Source organism: Epinephelus fuscoguttatus, linkage group LG1, assembly GCF_011397635.1.
Source record: "Epinephelus fuscoguttatus linkage group LG1, E.fuscoguttatus.final_Chr_v1".
Classification (NCBI taxonomy): domain Eukaryota; kingdom Metazoa; phylum Chordata; class Actinopteri; order Perciformes; family Serranidae; genus Epinephelus; species Epinephelus fuscoguttatus.
In genome coordinates, this window is record NC_064752.1 from 27168794 (window position 1) to 27188652 (window position 19859).

The 19859-nt window shown below is 41.2% G+C and overlaps 2 protein-coding genes across 2 annotated transcripts in view; both read right to left on the reverse strand.

Moving 5' to 3' along the window:
* LOC125896716 (potassium voltage-gated channel subfamily B member 1-like) overlaps positions 1 to 9191 on the reverse strand; it is a 52146-nt gene extending 42955 nt beyond the window's left edge. The window contains exons 1-2 of the mRNA XM_049589547.1: positions 8903 to 9191; positions 7504 to 8172 (exon numbers count right to left, since the gene is read on the reverse strand). Of these exons, the coding sequence (XP_049445504.1) occupies positions 7504 to 8058 (555 nt within the window). The 5' untranslated portion in view covers positions 8059 to 8172; positions 8903 to 9191. The remainder of the gene's footprint in view (positions 1 to 7503; positions 8173 to 8902) is intronic.
* Positions 9192 to 10431: 1240 nt separating this feature from the next.
* On the reverse strand, positions 10432 to 19209 carry LOC125887345 (prostacyclin synthase-like). The gene is made up of 10 exons (XM_049574090.1): positions 19058 to 19209; positions 18155 to 18278; positions 17327 to 17502; positions 16593 to 16736; positions 15943 to 16070; positions 15125 to 15306; positions 12343 to 12496; positions 11438 to 11619; positions 10877 to 11028; positions 10432 to 10737 (listed from the first exon to the last, which is right to left on the reverse strand). Exons 1-10 carry the CDS (start codon positions 19123 to 19125, stop codon positions 10587 to 10589), a joined length of 1461 nt encoding a protein of 486 aa, XP_049430047.1. The 5' UTR covers positions 19126 to 19209; the 3' UTR covers positions 10432 to 10586.
* Between the last annotated feature and the right edge of the window lie 650 nt (positions 19210 to 19859).

The following is a 19859-nucleotide window of genomic DNA, read 5'->3' on the forward strand; positions in this document are numbered from 1 at the left end:
TGGGGGGTTTGTGACGCTCAAACAAAATGTATCAGCTCTTTTATAGACCTCTCTTCCGCCATGTAAGTCTATTGGATAGTCCTTTCAGGTGTCATGTGATTGGAAACTGTAATTCCACTATGAAAATTGGCTTCAAAGCTTAGCGCACTTCCTGGGGACCTGGTTAGTGGGAGTTGGCTCACAGTCAGGGGAATCCAAAGGGTGGGTCTTACACTGGGTCTTTAACTATTGACCACATAGACTGAGTGAATAGTTCAAGTTCAATTTAATTATTCTCAGAATATGTCATGTATTATCACATGCACTCTTTAGATGATCTGGTAAACATAAAAAATAAAGTGTAATTGTTTAATTGTGGAATCTCAACTAATAAACTATTGAAACGTAACAAATACTTTATAAACTATCTGTAGGCAGATGATCCAAGTAAAGTGCTCCCTGCTACAATACTGCACTTTTGTAAAAGTTAATTTTCTTTGTTCACCTGAAAGCACCTGACATCTGATCTTGAAGCTTGAAATATTCCATGAGATTTGACTGAAAGTGGCCTGTCAACATAAGCTAACAACCTCACACGTCATCACATGCTCTAAATTTTGCTACGTCTTGATTGGTGCAGGTCAGTACACGCCATCACCTGTTATCAGCTGATCCCCGCCCTTTTCAAAACCAGTGAAACAAGCACAGACAGAACAGGTGAGATCTCTCGTGATATAAACAAAACTGTTCTGTTCGGACTTTTGCATAGTATTTTGTGCTCATGTATGACTCTGTAACTTCTAGTAAGCTGATTAAGGAAGCAGGTTTTCAGGGTCTTAAAATAAAGCCACTTTCAGAGTTTACGGCAGTGACCGGTGTAATGCCAAACCCCTGGGAGTGTGATTTATAGGTCGACTATGATTCCTCCGAGACCGAGCTGCACCTTAGGGAGAATTGAGCAACAGAGGCAAGCTTAGACATGCTGTGTTACATAGGCTGGTTTCACTCACAAACCCACTTACCCTTTCCTCCCACTGGGCCACGCTAAAAATGACGACATAGGTTTCAGCAGCACTGTTCAACAGCAGCTTATCTTTTATTGATGAAATGATTACCTGCAAGTTTCCCTGAGTTTCCAGGAGTCCATATTGTTATGCTAAATAATTTAGTGGGCAGACCCATGGTGGAAATCCAGACCCAAGTGGGTCTAAAACTATTCAGTAACAACACTCCCCAGCAGAAAGACAGACTATCGAGCACCCCACACACGTGGTGTCCTTCACTGCTGCTCTGAAATGAAAAATGGCTTGTCCAAGCGAGCGCTGGTGCCTATGTGTATTTTTGGGGAGGTTATAACTCCTAAAGTTCAAGGATGAGGTGACATCTGGAGCTATAGATATTCTGGATCACACCTTCTCTCCCCGGCATTAAGTCAAGCCTTATTAATGTGTGATTAAAATTTAATCCCAGCACTGAAAAATAAATGAGGCAGAATATGTGTTGGGGAACAAGCCATTTAACAGATGCAACTCTTCAATTAAGCGTCAGAAACAAGACTGCATTTAATGGCTGCCATTTAACCTCAGATTGACTTTTTTTTGTTTGCACTGTTTTCTGTCTCATGTGGGAAAACTAAACCATGTGGAAATGGCCTATTTGTCAAACAATGGCCGCCTCCATACGCTTGCTTTTTTCAAAAGTTTCTGGGCCCCTTAATTGTAAACACTCTATTGCTGTTGTGTATTTAGCTGGGGACAAGAGCTTGCATGGTAGAATGACCACTGGAGAGGGATGTAAAATTGTCTTCCTATTTCTCTGTTGGTCTGTGTAATTAAATTCAAGCTTATAATGTAGTCACAGTGAAGGAGAGACATGAGCCAATGCTGAAATGTACAATAATGCATGTAAAGAACCTAGACGCATTTCATGAGCTGGAAAATGTGCTTGATAAGGTTTTTTTTAAATGAACGTGTGATCATTATTGATTATTCATTAATGATTGTGCCATGGACCGTGCCCTGAGCCTATTATGAATTTGCAAAGTAAACACTGTTACATAAGAAAACTATTAACATTTGGTCATGCTCCTAAACCATAATTCCCTGTGAACCCATTGAACCATGGCAGAGCTGAGTAAATATTCAGATTCAAACATCTATTTACTCATGCAGCCTCTAATGGCTAAAAGAAACGGGAGAACAGCAAAATGAAAGGTAGCATACAAACACAGATCACAGTGTTTGTATTCAGGAACAGTCAGAGGCATTATCATAAGTTATAATAAGTCAGTGACTAAAACTTTAAAATCAACAACAAGATATAATATCATATAATGAACCACTTTTAAAGCCTGTATAATTAGTTTCATTAATAAGGTGCACAATGACGCAGAGTGGCTTCTCTGTGACCAGTATTCACAGATGTAATATCGAAGGCTAGACAGCTCTGTGAACTGCTACAGAATTTAATTGCTGTTAAAAGCAAGGACAGGTAGGTGCTAGTGTGAAAGTTTGCAGAGGAAAACCCAACAGGTAAACTGTCTACCTGAGATTGCGAGACACTGAATCAGTGGACTTAGGCCCTTGGACTTATTTTTCCCGTCAGCAGCAGCTATAACATTTTATTATTTATACTTTCAACTGTGCAATACTTTACTGATTCAACTGCTAAACTTTACAATATATATTACTGACTGGAATCCCTCTGCAATATTGTGCAGTAATAACTCAGCTGTACAATACTCTGTCATTTAATTCTCTCCTTTTCTGCTCTTGCATTTATAGTTAGCACACTTTCTTATATTTTTATATTGTGTTACATATTGTAGCATAATGCACATTGTTATTGTTATTGTCATATTTCTTATTTCTAATACTATTTTCTTTCTCAGTGTCTATACATAGTATGAGAGTAACTGTCTCCCAATTTCCTCCCAGGGATCAAAACAGTATTTGGAGTCTGAATCTAAATGTATTTTTTGTACTTTGCTTATATTCGCATTTTACATTTGAGCTTACCTCAGCAGAATTTAGAATTAGAAAATTTGTTGTCTACATTTAAAACAGAGGATCTTGTGAAAATAAGATGGTGTCATCTGTGTGTAAATGAGTCTGTGTTGGAAGATTATGTCATTCATTTACACTGGCAGTAATAGCGGGCCCATCATACATCCCTGAGGAACGCCATTGTCAGTTTTAAGGGGGGCTAAATTAATATCAGCAACAATAACCTGAGTTATTGGATGCAACATGCCAGCTTTCATCAAAATCAGCCAATGTGACTCATTAAATTCAACAACAACAACAACAACAACAACAACACTGTGGTGGACAATATTAAAAGCCTTTGGTCGATTAGAGTGTGGTAATCATTTGTTTGTTTGTCTTTTTATCTCTAGAGTTAAAATTACTATGTTATAATCTTAATGGGGCAGTGGCTGATTCATGATCTGATTATTCTAGGGCTTTTTTGTAAGACGGCAGTAGATTCCCTGTGGTTGAAACCTTTATATAAGTGATCACCCAAGAGAATATTTGCTTGTCCAGAGTGTTGGATTTGGGGGATATACTAGCAGAAATTTAATATCAATTTAATATTATTATTATTGTTTTCTTAAGTGGTTAATCACCTGAAAATAAGAGTAGTTGTGTTTTTGTTACCTTAGAATCAGTCGTTTATATCTACATATGGAGCGGGTCCTCTTCCATGGAGCTCACCATGTTGTTTCTACAGTAGACCAGAACAGACAAACCAAACACTGGCTCCAGATAGGGCCATTTGAGTTTTTTTGTGTCGGCCACCGTAGTTCTCCCACACGCCCGGCAGGCTACCTATAAAAAGTACTGCACCAGAATTTGTGTATAACCCATGTAATCAGGAAGGCTTGCAATTATGTGGCCAATACATGGAGAGGAGTAAAGAGGAAAGTAGATAAAGAGTGAAAGTCGGTGTAAGGAGGCAGGTTGGAGTGGTAGATGGGTCAAACAGACACAAAACGTTCCCCAAGGAGACCGGTGTTAGTGTTCCGTGTGAAACCACGTGAACTTTGAATTATTTTAGGTTCGTCATCACCATGTTTCTTCTCCCAAACTTAATCTATGGAACTTTACGCTAAATATGTAACTTGATATTTCATGATGCCATTCGTGGGAGGCTAATTTGTTTCTTATGTAACAAACTATTGAATGTGCACGGGAGAAGTTTCACTTTGTTGCAATCTGCAACTTTGCCACTTGATGCTACTAAATCCTACACACTAGGCCTTTAAATTTGTGGTCAAACAGACATAAAATGATGATCAGTAGCTTCAGCTATGTCATTTCTCTTGAAGACAGGAGTTGTTTTATAGATAAAATATGGGGAAGATGTATTAACATTACAGTTTGACAGAAAGGAAAGGTAAAACCCAGACTGTTCTTCCTGGTTAATCCAACACACTGATTTCCTCTGATGCTGGGAGGTCTGCCAGTCGGCATGAATACCAGAGGACCTGGTGTTGGATGACTCTTTGTCTGTGTGGTTAATTAGAGAACTGTGGGGCATAGAGTGTCATAAATGGAGAATGCCCTGAAGCAATGTGATTGAATATTTAAGAAAAAATAATTAAGAGCCTCTGCAATTCAAGGTCAGAGATGGAGCAGGGTTTTTTTTTCAATAGATGAGCTGAATGAATTATGCAGGAACTCCTGTTCAAGGAGGTGTTTGAAATGTCTCTGAGTAATGATTTGACCATAATATCTTACATGTTTCTGTGCACACAAATGTGATAGCTTCAGGCATTTTTAACTGATACATCAGTGGTAAAAAAAAAAAAAAATCTCAGTTCCATCTCAAAATTAAAACTTTGACATGCTCAGTTGAAGTCTTGCACATTTCTTTTTCACTCTCTAGTAAACGTAGAATGACTTAAACACCACTTAATGTGCAGATCCTTGAAACAGTTGTTGTATTGGTTATATTTGTAGTTATTTAACATTTTTAACTGAATATTGACCCAGTCACATCTTTAAGTCACTTCACTTTAAAATGCTGTTAACATGCCTATAGGCATTGATCCAGCAAAGTGAAGTACTCTTGTTCCTGGAGTGTGAGCTATGAGCCTGTTAATGAGCTGGATGATTGAATACTGATCTGGAAATGAGGCAGGGGTGGCTAATGAAGCCAAGAGGGGGTGATTGTTAAAAGGAGAGGAGGATCAGGGGTGTTAGTGGTGATCTAAAAATATATATTCCGTGAAGTAGTCTATTGCGGTCGTGATATGGATTAAACTCTAACAATAAGTGCCATTCTTCACGTCCTCTCTGGTGTTGCTAATGAAAAACAAACATTCAATAATTAGCCCAAGAGACCAGCGTGCAGACAATACTCGCTCAGGAACAACTATTTGACTGAAACCAATGAAGGGAGACAATGAGGGCTGTCATGTTCTCACCAGCAACATAAAAAGGGGGTTTTAATTGACTTGCCAGAAAAACAGCACCCAGGTCTTTTCTTCTCAGGATAGAACACCTAGTTAAGATTATTGATTAAAGTGGAGTAGCAAAAATAGTTTCCAAAGTCATGCTTTTCAATGCACGCTGATGAATGAGCGAAAGTCTGCAGACAGCTTTGACGTTCACCTCTGAGTACAACAACATCTATTTCTCTGTCTCTCTTCCTCCAGCTGCTGAAAGTGACAGATGAAAAGCACTGGTTCGGGTTAAAAGAAAGTCAGACATCAGATTAAGCCAATCTCAAAGAGCCTCTGGATGTTAAACAAAATTTCCCATGCTCCCCTCCTTGTGTCTTTAACTATTTTTCTAAAATTAAATCCTATTCATCAGGACCAATCTCTGCTCAGCTACCGTCCCTCTACTTCTTGATGGATGAATTGTCCTTTAAAAATTAAGTAACATAGGCCTGTTGGCTGTGTGCCAATGCTACCCTCTCTCAGGTTACCTACTGCTGTCACCAGGGGCGTAACTTTGGTTTGAGAGGTGGTGGGGCACAGTAAAACTGTGGGTCTGAGAGTCCTCCCCCAGAAAAAAAATTACGATTTGAATCCCATTTCCTGCATTTCAACATACATTCAAAGACCACAGAAACCAAAACAAAATCTGGGAAATAATGAAGTTGGTCATCATGCTAAATTCTACTACAATAGTACTAAATATGCTATATATTCTACTTCTGCATGGTGTTTTTTGGGGTATATCAGATCATAATCAGTAGCTCAAGTCACATTCTCAACCAGAATCTGACAGCTGACCAAACAGTAGTGTGTTAAAGGTCCAGTGTGTAATATTTAGGGGGATATAGTGGCACCTAGAGAGGAGGATTGCACATTGCAACCAGCTGAAACCCCTCCTGGTTAGAATTCCTTGAATGTTGGTCATTTTGCCGAATTATCCACAGAGGTCTCTTTCTTTCCCAAAACAAATGGATCAGGTAATTAAAACTAGTAAAAACAATGAATGCAGTGTCATGTAAAAATCTGTGTTTCTGTGACGCTGTTATGTTGTAGAAAGGCCACTAGTCCAGCACCCACTAATTTGTGCTCACCTCATTTCGGATCCAGACATTCAGAATGTTTTTAACATGAGTTATCCCCAGAGGTCTCCTCCTCTCCCAAACAAACAGACCGGGTAAGTAAACCACTAAAAACACTGAATAAAGCAGTTTCACATTACAGATCAGTGTTTCTCTAAAACTGTTTGGCATGTCGGAGACGGGTCTTTAGCCAACACCTACTGTGTGCTCATCATTTTTCTCTTATAGCTTAAGATCTAGATGTTAAGGAAATTTTAAGTCGGAGTCAAATTATTTGCAGACGTCTCTTCCTCTCCTAAACAAATGAATAAGGTGATGATTAAAACAAGCAAAAATATTTAAAAAAAACAAGAACACAAAAACACTTTCAGTCCAGATTCACGTTAAAAAAATTAATGTCTCTCTGACACTGTGTGGCATGTTGCAGATGGACCACTAGTCTAGAACCTGCTAATGTGTGCTCACCTATTTTTTGATCCAGACATTCAGGAGGTTTTGACCATGAACCAAATTATCCGAAAAGGTCTCTTGCTCCCCATATCAAGATCACCCAGTGATTCAAACCGGTGAAGACACGGAAAAATATGTTTCTAGTTTAAAAAAAAAAAATCTGCCTTTTTACGATGCTCTTGTCACAGAGGGGCTGTGACAACACGAATGGCCCAAACTAACCCCAGTGTTTTGACTGTGCTGGGCTACTGTAGAAACATGGCGGTGCAACATGGCAGACTCCATGGACAAGGACCCGCTCCCTATGTAGATGTAAATAGCTCATTGCAAGGTAATGAAAACACAGGTGATTCTTCACTAAAGAAAACATTTCTGCCTGTATATCACCCTAAATCCTAGACACTTGACGTTTAAGCATGATTTTTGTGGCTAAAAAAGTATTTGAAAGTGGGGGTTGGGCACAAACGGCACTTTTAACAGAAAGAGGAAAAACTCCTCACTGGAAAATCTGCCTTCCTCTGACAGTGTGTCTGTTTGGGACATTACCTTAGCAGCAAACGACGAGCTCGGCTTCTCCAGGAGGTCCCAGAGTTTCTTCCTCTTCTCTGAACAACACGTGGTTGTAAACTCCTCTCCATCCCTCTCCCTCATGTTCTCCGCCTCTCTTTTCAGCTCCTCGTTCATCTGCTCCTTCTTTTGGTGGTACCTGGCCTGGCAGCAGGACTCCAGGTAGATCTCATCGATGCCCCAGAAGTCCAGCTCCTGACTGAAGGAGAGGGCGCACATCTCCTCCATCATGTGCAACTTCCCGGTGCGGTAGAAGTTGAGGATGGAGGTGAAGGCGCCGGGGTGTCTGTCGAAAAAGTACTCGTTGGTATCCAAGCTGTAGTCGTCGCATATCTCCATGATAGAGTCGTGGGTGTTGCAGTCTCTCAGTTTGCCCAGTCTGGTGCGGGGCAGCCTGTCCAGCGTCCTCCACAGGACTTCGTGGAGGAGGCCGCCGACGTTGAGTCTCACGCGGCGGGTGTGGGTCTTACTGCGGATGATGTCCATGGTATCCGGCGGCAGCGAGGTGGCCGACCGAGCCCCCGCTTTGATCATCTTCACACAAGTCACTCGGTCACTTTACAAGCCTGGGAGATACAGTCCGGCAGATTAAGTAGACATGGTCCTGCAGCTGACCGCATCAGGGTCTCTCCTCAGTTCATCCTGTGGCTGCAATAAAAAGGAAAAAGAAATAATTGAGGCGCAGTTGCACAGTGAGTGCCGGTGTCCTACAGTAGCAATGTCAGGTGGTTTATCCACTCATCAGAGAAGCAAATAGATATTTTAATCAGCTTTAACAGGCACAGCCGCTTTTCTTGCTGACAAGGGTGGCGGTGAGGGGGGTGGAGAGCCCGGCCAATGATAAACTGGACTCCACTTGTGAGCGCTGTCCGGTGCTGAAGCGCCTGTCTGTCAGTCTGCGGACCGCTGTCTGTCTGTCGCTGTCCGCGGACACCGGTGCTGAAACGCCTCAGCTCGGGTGGGACAGCGATCAATCCCGATGCAAAGGCACCGAGGAGCGACTCATGTGAATATGAACTGTCCTCTGGAGGGATATTAAGCTGGACTACAACTAACACCGATTATCAACTTTGATTAAGAGCCTGTCACACATTATATCAGCCTCTGAGACAGGTGTGCAGTCTGCCCGTGCAGGTGCGGCTGTTTGCTCAAGTTTCAAGCAATTTATAAAGTTAATTTAAGCTGGGCAAATAATAACTATACTATTTTGCGCATATCTGAGTCATGCAACACAAGGGCATTTTGGGGAACTATATGAAGTTACTGTACCTGCATGAGCATGCAATGATGGCCAGCTACGCCAAATAGACAGGAGATAAATATCAAAGTGGAAACAAGTAACCTGGCATGAACACAGCAGAGAGATAATGATACATACGTGTCTCTCGTTTATCCCGATTCACCTCATGGACGCACATCAGCAACATTTCAAGAGTAAACGCGTAAAAACTTAAGTCTGTCCTGGTCTCCGGTGCTCTGCTGGGAGCTGATGGAGGCATCATGAGCTGCGTGGCGACATGGTGAAAAATCTAAGTCTTTTACAGAAATATCAGCATGTCCAGTCCGCCCTGTCCACCCCTCCTGGAGGCGAATCAACAAGTAGACTTTTGAGAGTAGCCGGTAATGCTGTGGGTACCTCTCCTCCACCTGCTCACCGTGTGAGTGCGTGCTAGCCGGCGCCTGTGACTGTGAACGGGATCCTGCAGGGGGCTGATTTCACTCAGGCTCCTCCAGCGGCTGCAGCCTGAGTGAGTTTAACCCTCACAGAGCCAGCGAGCCGCAGCTCGGTGCATCTATTCTGGGTGTCTGCTGTGTGCAGCAGTGTTATAGGTCAGTGAACAGTGTTGGAAGAACTCACATCATTAGGCAGGACTGGATCAAAGGCGTCTTCAGAAGTTACTTCAGATCTATAACTATTAGAGCAAAACTAATTCTATAGGGAGTATATTATAGATCAAATTTAAAGTAAGGCTATTAGTTTAACACACCACATATCCCTTTAGGAACAGGGGGTAAAAAAAAGTGCCACACATTCACCCTACTCTTACAGGCAGACATAGTGTGAGGCCTCCAAGGAATATTATAGTGATCTTTGTCATGGCTGTATCACTGTACAGGCCTAGAGGGCCCATGCCCGGGGGCCCGAGGGCTCAGATAGCCCCTATGTCAGGTTTAGTCATTCATGTCAGTAACAGAGCCCCAGAAGTCCTTAATAAAAGAAAAACTGTAGGTAAGGGGACTTTTGTGTATCTAGGACCAGGTGTCCATTGTGTCGTCCCCTGTCTGTGATCTTGGTCCCAACTGGATGGTGTTTGTTCAATTGTTTGTTCTCTGCAGAGATAACCTAACTCAGTGGTTCCCACCCAGTCCAGCCACAGGGTCCAGATGTCTCCTTAGGGATTAGTTCAAGGTCCACATAGTTTAATATATTCAGCGTCATACTTGAGTTTGGCCATGTCATGGACCTTCTTTCAAGAAGCTGTTTCCTCAACAGCAGGAAACAGCACTATAAAATAAAAGCTCTGTGCTGGATTTACTGGGGCCAATTTTGTCCATAACTGTGCCTTAATGGCTTAAACAGGGTGTCAACTTCTAAAACTGTGAGCAGAAATAAGAGCATATTCTTTGCTGTTCCTCCGCTAACCTGCACTGCACCTTACAGTCTGCGGCCCGTGGTGGATCTGCCCGTAAGTAAGTTACTCTCCACATGACATATAAATCTAAACTTTCCACTCAGCTTCATTCTGCAAACAGTGGGCACGTGTCAGTGCGACAGATGTACAGCCTGCTCAGTTTACAGTACAGACAGTCCCCTCATTATAATGTACTCTCTATGTAACTCACAGAGCCATTCAAACGCATATTAATTACCCCAAAAGCTCAGAGAAACGTGACAACACAAGCTCGTACACAACATATTATTTACATTTATTGATAAATAACAAAATAATTATATACTTTATAATATAAATATGGAATACAAAAGTACAAATGGCATATTAACACTATAAACAAAGTGTTGAAATGTGCATACAAGATAATGTGTTGTTGTTTTCAAAGTCCTAGTGTTTATTCTTTGGCTTGTATCGGACAGGCAAGTCCCCCTCTGGTTGTAGCATCCCAAATCCATAACGACTGGCATTTACCTCCGGCATGTGAGCATTTGGGTCACACAGCTCCAAATCATAGTTAGTCAACACCATGTAAACAAACCTGAAGAGCAAAGCACAAATGAAACATGATATTAGAGCACTGAAGCAGAAACTAAACGTAACAAATTCCTCCAGAGTGGAATATTTGAGGTCTTAACCAGCCGTAAAGTTACATGGTGAACTCATTTTAGGACACTCACTGTCTGATGGTATTGATGGCAAACTGCTTTCCCACACAGCCATTGGTCCCTGCGCCCCATGGCATGGTGTAATATTTCAGCCGCCTCCCTCCTTTATAAAAATCTCTCCTCAACGATCCATCTTGGTTCAGGAAGCGATCGTACTTGTATTTCTGAAAAGGAAACACATTCAGAGTCGAACCAATTAGAAAGGGCAGATTTGTTTAAGAGAATTAGCTTGATCACACAGTTTTAATATCTGTTTATTGGCCTCATTTCTGGAAAACAGAGATTCTTAATGCAGCCTGACTGCAATGTCCTTCCCACGCCCATTAGCCCTGTTTATGTTCCCCTGCTCGGCTAATCCCTCATTGGTCCACAGCTCTGGGTTTGACCTCTCACTGGGTAATACAGGGTCAGCTCTGTGTAGGCGTTGATTCCACCTTGCATAAACAACTACGCTAATTACACTTAAGTCTGCCTCCAACTCGTCCCAAAGACAATTACTACTGTTCCTGTTGGCAGCACGGGAAAGTTTTGACAGGGTGAGGAGGTTGTAGAAAAGTAGTCAGGATGACAAACCTGTGGCTCGTGGTAGATCTCAGGGTCCATCTGGGGGCTGTTGAAGGGGAACAAACACACCCTGTCTCCTTTCCTCAGCAGGTACTCTTGACCATCAGCCATGTGGAGGGTCTTTTCCCGCACTACCTCTCTGGTGATGAAGGGGGCAGCGGTGAGTCTGAGTGTCTCTTCCAAGACGCTCTCTGGAAAGAAGAGGGCAGAGAGAGATGTTGTTAATAACAGCAAAAGAGTAGCAGCATTTTTCTTCATCTGCAATATTTCTTTGTGATCAATTTCTTATTGATATTTTCACATTACTGGGAGTATGACAAGTTGATAGATTGCAAATTAAGAAGATAAATATATATATCAATACATTAATCATGATAGATTTGGTAACAAGGCAACCACAAACATCCATATCCCCCCATTTAGCTCCCTACCACCCCACCTTTCCTTGACCTTATGTACACTGAGAACAGTTGTATTTAGGATTTTATTATAGCTTGTCTCCAGAGTGAAATATTTTCCTTTTTTTCTTGGGTGCATGTTGGCAGCCCAGGGTTCCATGCTTACTATGTCTATGAAGTCAGGGAGCCATCTTTGTATACTGACAGAATGAAGAGTTTTCCATATTTTCTACAAGCTTCATCTGCAATATTTCTCTACTCTTTATGAATTTCATCTATATTGTAATACACGTCTTGTCTATTTGGATTTATAAATCCCATTCCTTTAAACTTAACACTTAGCTGTAGAATTTTCCCTCAAATATTATTCTTTTGCATCATTACATTGTGTTTTTCTGCACTATAAACATACATAATGCGTATTATTCCAGTCTTGAAATGTGAATCCAGACTTTGGTTTCTACCTACAACCAATAAATGTCACTCTGTTTACACAAGCTGGGATCAAGCCCTCACCAAACACAGGGGTGTTCACAGGTCCGTCCAGTAATGAGGTCTCTGAGGTTTCCATCAGTGAGATCCTGCTGAACTCCTTCTTCACTGCTGCCAGAGCTTCGGGATTTGTCAACAAGTAGCCCAGCAGCCAAAATGCAGCAGGACCAACATTACCCTAAAAAGCAAACAAAGTCTCACATGACCACGATGATACGGTTGTCTCTGTCACTCTGGCATTGCATAGTGACAGCACAGGTGGTTTGTTTGGTGATAGCAAATAAGAATACATCAGGACACCCACAGTACTCATGTCTGTCTTTTAGTTAGAGTTGCACATGTTATAATTAAAGTTAAATCTTATTAAGGGAAAAAGACCTAATGAATCTTTACTGCTGACAAGATAAAAAAGAGCAGCTTCCTTTCATGTGTCTGGGATGAGAGGAGCCAAGCTCTGGAAAGTCTCACTGCTGGCAAAGCTCAGCGCGGTAATGGTTTACTTAATAAGGAAAGCCATTGGAAACCTGAGGTCCCCTGCCATCTGCCTGCATCCAAGGGCAGGACAAGCTATGAAGCTATTTGGTTTTACGGCAAACTGCAGCGCTGTCTGCCAGGAGTAGAGACATGACACTGGAAATTTAACACAGTGAATAAGTCCCTACAGAATTGTCTCTCACGTCACTTATTAAAAATACATTAACACTGCTGATGATAGAAGTTTTGTATCCATTACAACACACGTCACAAGATCGTGACATTATCCAAACTTTGGGCAAACATATCAGAGACTTCAAAGTGGCAGAGCTTCCTTAGACACTGACATATTTCACTTGTAACTACCTTTAACCTAAGGGAATATGTCACCCTAAAAATGACCATGTGAATATCAGTCACTCACCCTAGTGTTGTTGAAAATTCAAATTTGGGGTGATTTGTATACACAAGGTCATTTGGGGCGTGGAGTATTCCTTTAGTAATACTATACTGACTGTGATCATAATACTGTGTGTCATTACTGAAGTAAGTGTCATGCAAATACATGTTAATTTCTCTCACCAAAGTTTTAGGAAAGATAAAAAATGTGACTCAGAGACAGAACTTAAGTTATGACTCAAAACTCGTAATCAAATGGAAATAAACTGTCGTGACAAGTACAAAGAGAGGATGAGTAAGCAGCCTGCAGATAAAGGCACATGAAGTAAATATCTGATTAAGGCCTTTGATGCAATAAACCCCTCCAGTAGGGCTGCAGGCACGACTTTAGGAGCACATACTGGGTCCACTTATATGTGAGGAAAAAGTCAAGACCAGGTCAAATCGGTCAAGACTAAAACCAATATAACTGATAACCTAGATTTTGTTTTGCAAATTAAGAAATAAGGGTGGGAAGACACGAAGGTGTGTGCGCACTGTTCCATAACCTAACATTAAAACATCTGATAAACCAATTTAAAGGTTTTTACATTTTCAGGAGATATACCGCAAACTGTGTACTTCAGGGACAGAGAAGAATATCAGTAAAGTTGCCATTTTGTTATATTTTGAGCCAAGACATGACAACATTCAGCTTTTTTAAGTCTAACACCATTAAAAGTAGTCTCAAGACACTGAGTTCAATTACAGTCATATATCTCACAGTCCTGAAACCCTTTATTGGCTTTTACCCTCAGAGGCAGAACAACTGCTGTGAAAGCAGAAGTGAACAGCACACTCATGTGCTGAATAAGAGAACTGCACAGTGGTGGAGGAAGTGCTCCATTTTTATTCTTTAAGTAGAGGTACCAATACCATAGTCCTCCATATAAACCCTGACAAGTACAAAAAGTATAAGAGTATCATCAGCAAAATGTACTTTAATATTCTTTCATATTATGTTATCAGTTAACTAGACTGTTCATACTGATGCAAATGTGTCAGTAGCATTTTACTGTAGCAGCTGGTCAAGGTGGAGTAAGTTTTAACTGCTTTAAATACAGTTAGTTTAGTCCAGGGTCCTAAGATGAATCTAAATGGTCCTCAGATGATTAATGGGGCTGGAAAGAAGAAAAAAGAAAAGTTCCGCTGCACAAAATTCTACTAATTTCTTTGGCTTTTCTCTAATCTTTGCTGTTCTTTGTGAAATATTGGATCATTCTGCATCTTTGGGCCTAAAACTGCGATTTAAATGAAACTGTTTGAGCCGTTTAGAGGGGAAATGTCTCCCATAGATATCTGAGACTTGATTGAGACCTTGATTGATTTTTTATTTTTTGTCCTGGGTTAATTGTCATTAAAATATGTTAAAAACATGTGGGAGCATTATTTGTTACCCAGGTCCTGCAGTGTATAGAATAAATAACATTTAAGACAGACCTATATTAAAGAATTAAATAACCTAAAAGCCTATAATAAGTACAACACGTGGTTAATAAAACAAGCAACACAGTAAAGTACGTAATAGAATGTTAAAGTGTTAAAGGTTACACTCCGCAAGAGCGAAGAGCCGTTGGTTAAATCTGAAACAATGTGCTGTACTTAGTAGGTGAAAAAGTGGTTGAGTAAAAAGTACAGTATTTTGTTCTGATACTTGTTGGCCAAAGCATAAAGTAGCAGACAATTTAAATACTCGTGTAAAGTACCTCAAAACTGTGCCTACGCACAGTACTTGAGTAAATGTTCTCAGTTACTTCCGGCTCCTGGGGACACCACAGAGCTACAGTGGCATCAAGTTCACCTGACTGAGCAGGCAGCTTTCCTAATCTCTATAGGTGATCAGCAACTGAAATTCCTACCTTTCACACACAGTACACACTGATATCTGACTCACCTGTGTGGCCCACAGTTGCATTAGCACCGCTTTCTTCTGAGTGTCTTCATCCGTCCCTTCCTCATGCAGGAGCCGCCTGTAGGCATGAAGCCAAGGGCTCGACCCCGAATCCTCAGTCAGACCTGCTGGAGCCAGAAGCTCCCACAGTCTCTGGCGAACACTGTGGGCTGTCCTCTTCTCCTCTGTCGCACAGATAAACACCACAAAGAGAGTGAGTGAGTCACAGGCCGGACATAAACAGATGAGCTCAATGTGAATGAAAAATACATAAACAGATATAATTGTGCGTAAGAGGTGGGAGAGGAACATTGTGTCAGGTATGACAGGCACGACTCGGGGCGGTGAGCAATAATATTGTAATTGGCTGACTTTTGTGTGTGGAACAAATGCAATTAAAAAACAAAGCTCACATGGAAAGACAAAGCCTGGGGAAATAAGGTGTATGCAGTGAGTTACCAGTACAAGTTAGATCAGAGTCTGCAGAGCGCTGCGATGATGTATTGTGAAAGTCTTTAAAAGACAGGCTCCTACAGTAGACGCTATGTAAGCAATTGAGTGAGTGAAACTCGCCATGGCAACGGCAAAACAAATGTGAAGGAGCATCTATTGATGATGTCAAAGCACGTTAGTGACAATGTAAACAGTGAAAACACATGTTACACCTTCTCCTGACTCATGCTTTGTAATGGTGACACAAACTGACCTACATTTTTATTTTCATTCATGTTGTCATGTGTGATCTCAGATAACCACTGGCTGCAGCAGACACATAAAGTTTTGAGGCATTTAAACGTGAGAGGTGTTCAAGGCGTCACTACCTGGCTTCAGCGTGCCTCTGGCCATTTTGGTCAAGAGTTCATCAAACTTCTTGTACTCCTCGTAGACGCTTGAGGGATCAGTGCCGTTGTTGTTCTGCTCTCCTCCGAACAGCGTCAGGTACCCCGCCCTGCAGAAATAAAAAGAGACAAAGTGTGGGAATGCGGGACTCTCTGGTTGATGAATGGTGGCCCTTTTTTTTTGTCCTGATAGAGAGATTACCAGCCCACACAAATGTTCCTCTTGAAAGCACACAAGCAATCCCCTTTTAACTTGTACTTTTCCACTGGCCCGCACAAGGTGCAGCATCTCATCACACTGGATGTCACCATGTCACCGGAAACACTGCTACCATATAGTGTTTCACATCCCAGATATCTACTCTCTCCTGTGTTTACCAGTGGCACTTCATATCATGAGAGATGGCTACATTTTGAATCTGCCAAAATGCTCCACCGGAAATGTGACCTCGAACATTAGAGTGAAGCAATGAAGTCATCCTACATTTTTCTTGCCCTGTTTACAAACAGAGGATCACAGGACTGACGGGTGTGTAAACTGTTTAGCTGAAAGCTTTTGACATGAATGCATGCTTCTTTTCACATAGTTAAGTGTGTGAGTGTGTGTAGGCAGAAGTGAGGGGCACTCTTACTTGAAAAGTACGCTGTAAGATAAGTCGAAAAGTCCCTTCTCTTTCCAGTCTTTCTGGTTCTGAGGCATGTCGGCATTCAGCGAGGCCTGCAGGTGTCTGCTCATGGTGCCGTTCAGGGCGGCCAAATTCATTCTCTGGAAGTGCCTGCGGACACAAAAGAAGGTGGCAACAAGGTTAATCAATGTTTACCGCTGCATTAAGGTGGGAGTCTTGTAAATCATGTCACACTGATTGATGGTGTTGACATGACACTTGTTATTAAAGCTTCTTGTTGGCCTTATTTTCCCTGAGGTAATGTAAGGTTTTATATTAAGCAAATTTGGGTGGTAACACAATGAGCAAAAAGGGAAAGGAAGACTGTACACTCAATCTGATGCAACCTGAAGAAGGCAGTGTGCCCAAATGTCAGTCTAAAAATAAAAATGATAGCATGGAGTGTGTGGTTTTCCCCTGATTTCCTTGAAGTCTGCCAGCATCTCACCCTGCATCTTTCAGTCATACACAACAAACAAAACCTGTGTAGAGCAACTGAGCAATAACAAAACTAGACGCCCTAAAAATAGGTTTCCAAAAATAGGTGGGGTGTTTTTCAGAAATATCCACAATGACACTATTCATCAGAGTGGAGTGGCCTGATTTCCAGAAGCAAATTTCGTTTCTACATTTACATGAAATGAAAATGAAAATATACAAAACAAGCTTTCAGTTTGCGGCATAAAGATATCAGCGCATACTTTTTCATCATCTCTTTTGCTCTGGCCGGCTGGTGATGCGGCAGCCGCAGATTGAAGATCCTCTCCATGAGGACCTGGGCGTAGCGACTGAAGTCCAGGGAGTCTGAGTCATTGATGACCGTGTCGTAGGAGTGCGGGTCAAGCAGCACTGTCACGTAACGCCCAGCAACACGCACCTGTAGGTCATCAGTGCAGAAGGGAAAATGTATGAGGTGCATACAGCTATTTCTAAGTGTTAAACTGTTTCCTAAAATGTTGTAAACACAGCAATAATATCTTGTATCACAACACTTTATTATACTTATTGTAACGTAGCTCATATCTGAACTGGTTTTGAAGCAAGCAAGTTTATCTGGTTTCTAACGAAGTGCAGTATTCCTTTACTCAGGATCACATTTCCTGGAAAACAACTTCTTACGACCACTCAAATATCAAACTGTGCATTTTGTGTCAGGATGACTGGAAATCATAGTGTATCCTGATGTAAAGTCATGATATTATCCATAACCTGCTGTTACACGAATATAAGCATATTTCTAAATCTCTATAGTATTCTACAGTAACATCTTCCACATCAGATTTTATGGACTAAAACCAAGCAAAAAAGTCTCATTTAAAAACAGGACTCCTCTTCTCTCCTGATGCAACCCTCTAAATTTGCCATGTCATGAAACTGTAAACTTCCACTTTTTTTCTGAGTACTTTACAGACTTCAAAGATGAACTTTTACACTAATATGCGGTCCTTAAATTGCTATGAAAAATAAACATTTAAGTATCCACAGATGTGAGATTGTTGTCAAATGAACATTATGTTTCTTCTACTCACTGTGAAAATGTCTCCATGTTTCTGCTTCATTCGATTCAAGAACTTGGAGGCATCTTTTCCAAACTCAAGTGCATGACCTAACCATGGGATCACTCCTTTGTCTAAAGGTGGATCTGTCTTGGATCTAAAAATATATTTAAAAAAAAAAAACCCAACAACATTAAAGTGATTTTAATTACATAAAGTTGCTTCTTTTAAGAGGCACATATGTCTGTTTAGCACTTAATCTTATCTGACATGACAGTATTAAAGGTGGGGACGCAAACTAAACATACAGTCCTGCACAACAAACAACACTGCGTCTCTGTCTTTTGAAACATGCATATCCTTTGTTGCCTGCCACATTGCAATAACATTAGTATTTGCCGTCAGTGTACACACAGTGCAGTCTGTTTTTATGACTAACTTTTATCAAGAGATTAGTCACTGAGGTAAAGATCATACATAACAATAGAAGGGATTAGTTAAACAAATATAATGACATCACAGATTCATCACAGCATCATTTTGTTATTTGTAATCTGCTCAAAAGAAAACAAAAAGCACTTCAAGTGTGAAGAGACGCTTCTAAATTTAACACTGTAGTAGTTAAACCACATCCCTCAGACTGGAGTAGGACCAAACTAAACTAATAAAACAAATGGGTTTGCTTGAGGTGATGAAAACACACATCAGTTTACTAGACTATAATAGTTTTAATTGTTGTCACCAAAGTTTTATAGTTATTTGGGAGCAGAAGTAGGTCAAGTGGGTTTTAAAGCAGCCTCTGATTTACATCACAACACTCAACAAAAACACATATAGTATTAGAAAATGTTGATAAGGAGTATTTCCACTGCTGGGAAACATGACGTATTTAAACATGCACACATAACAACACAAGTGAACCACGCAGTCACTCACCTCGACCTGTGTGTGAGGATAAAATAAAGCAGCACAGCTTGGACAAGCAGGAAAACGGTCCAGATCATCTCGTGTGTTTACGTCCCGGCCGCGCAGAGTCAATTGAGTCCCGTCGGTCCTCACGTGGCTCTTTATGAGCCCGCATTACGTCATGCTATCTTGCTGCTGACGCCATCTCGTGAGTAACCTGCCTCGACCCAGTGACTGACGGGACGAGACGAAACGAAACGCTGTTATTCCCCACCACGTTTAGCAGGCTGCTCAGCTGTTAGATATTATTTATTAATGTTGTTTGTGCCAACACATGAAGGTGGTGACCTTGGAAATCCTATAATAACATCATGCTTTAGTTAAGCACTTACACAGATGGGAGGCAAATTAAAGGCAAAACCTGGATAACAGACTGGATAAACACACCAAATACAGATGTTTCTGTGCACCAATCACTGAATGGTGAGTTTGGAACATGACGAGAATAAAATGCTTTTTAAATCAGCAGATTTGGGGCCAACAAATAAAACAATGCGCTCTGCCACCATCTCCATATGACTAAAACGATCTGACGCATTTATCTTTAAATAGTTAGTGTTTCTTTCCCTCTTTTGCAATGGAAATCTCCATTTCAATAAGATTATCGGACTAAATAAAGGTACATAAATGAGGAAATATCTTGTGGAGGAACTCAAATAGAGTTTCACAGACTTGGCAACGAGCACTGAAACTGTTTTGGAGGCTCCTGGTGGCCTCACTCCATACTTCATGTTCATTTTACCTTTAGTTTGTCACCCATCTGTATCTGTTA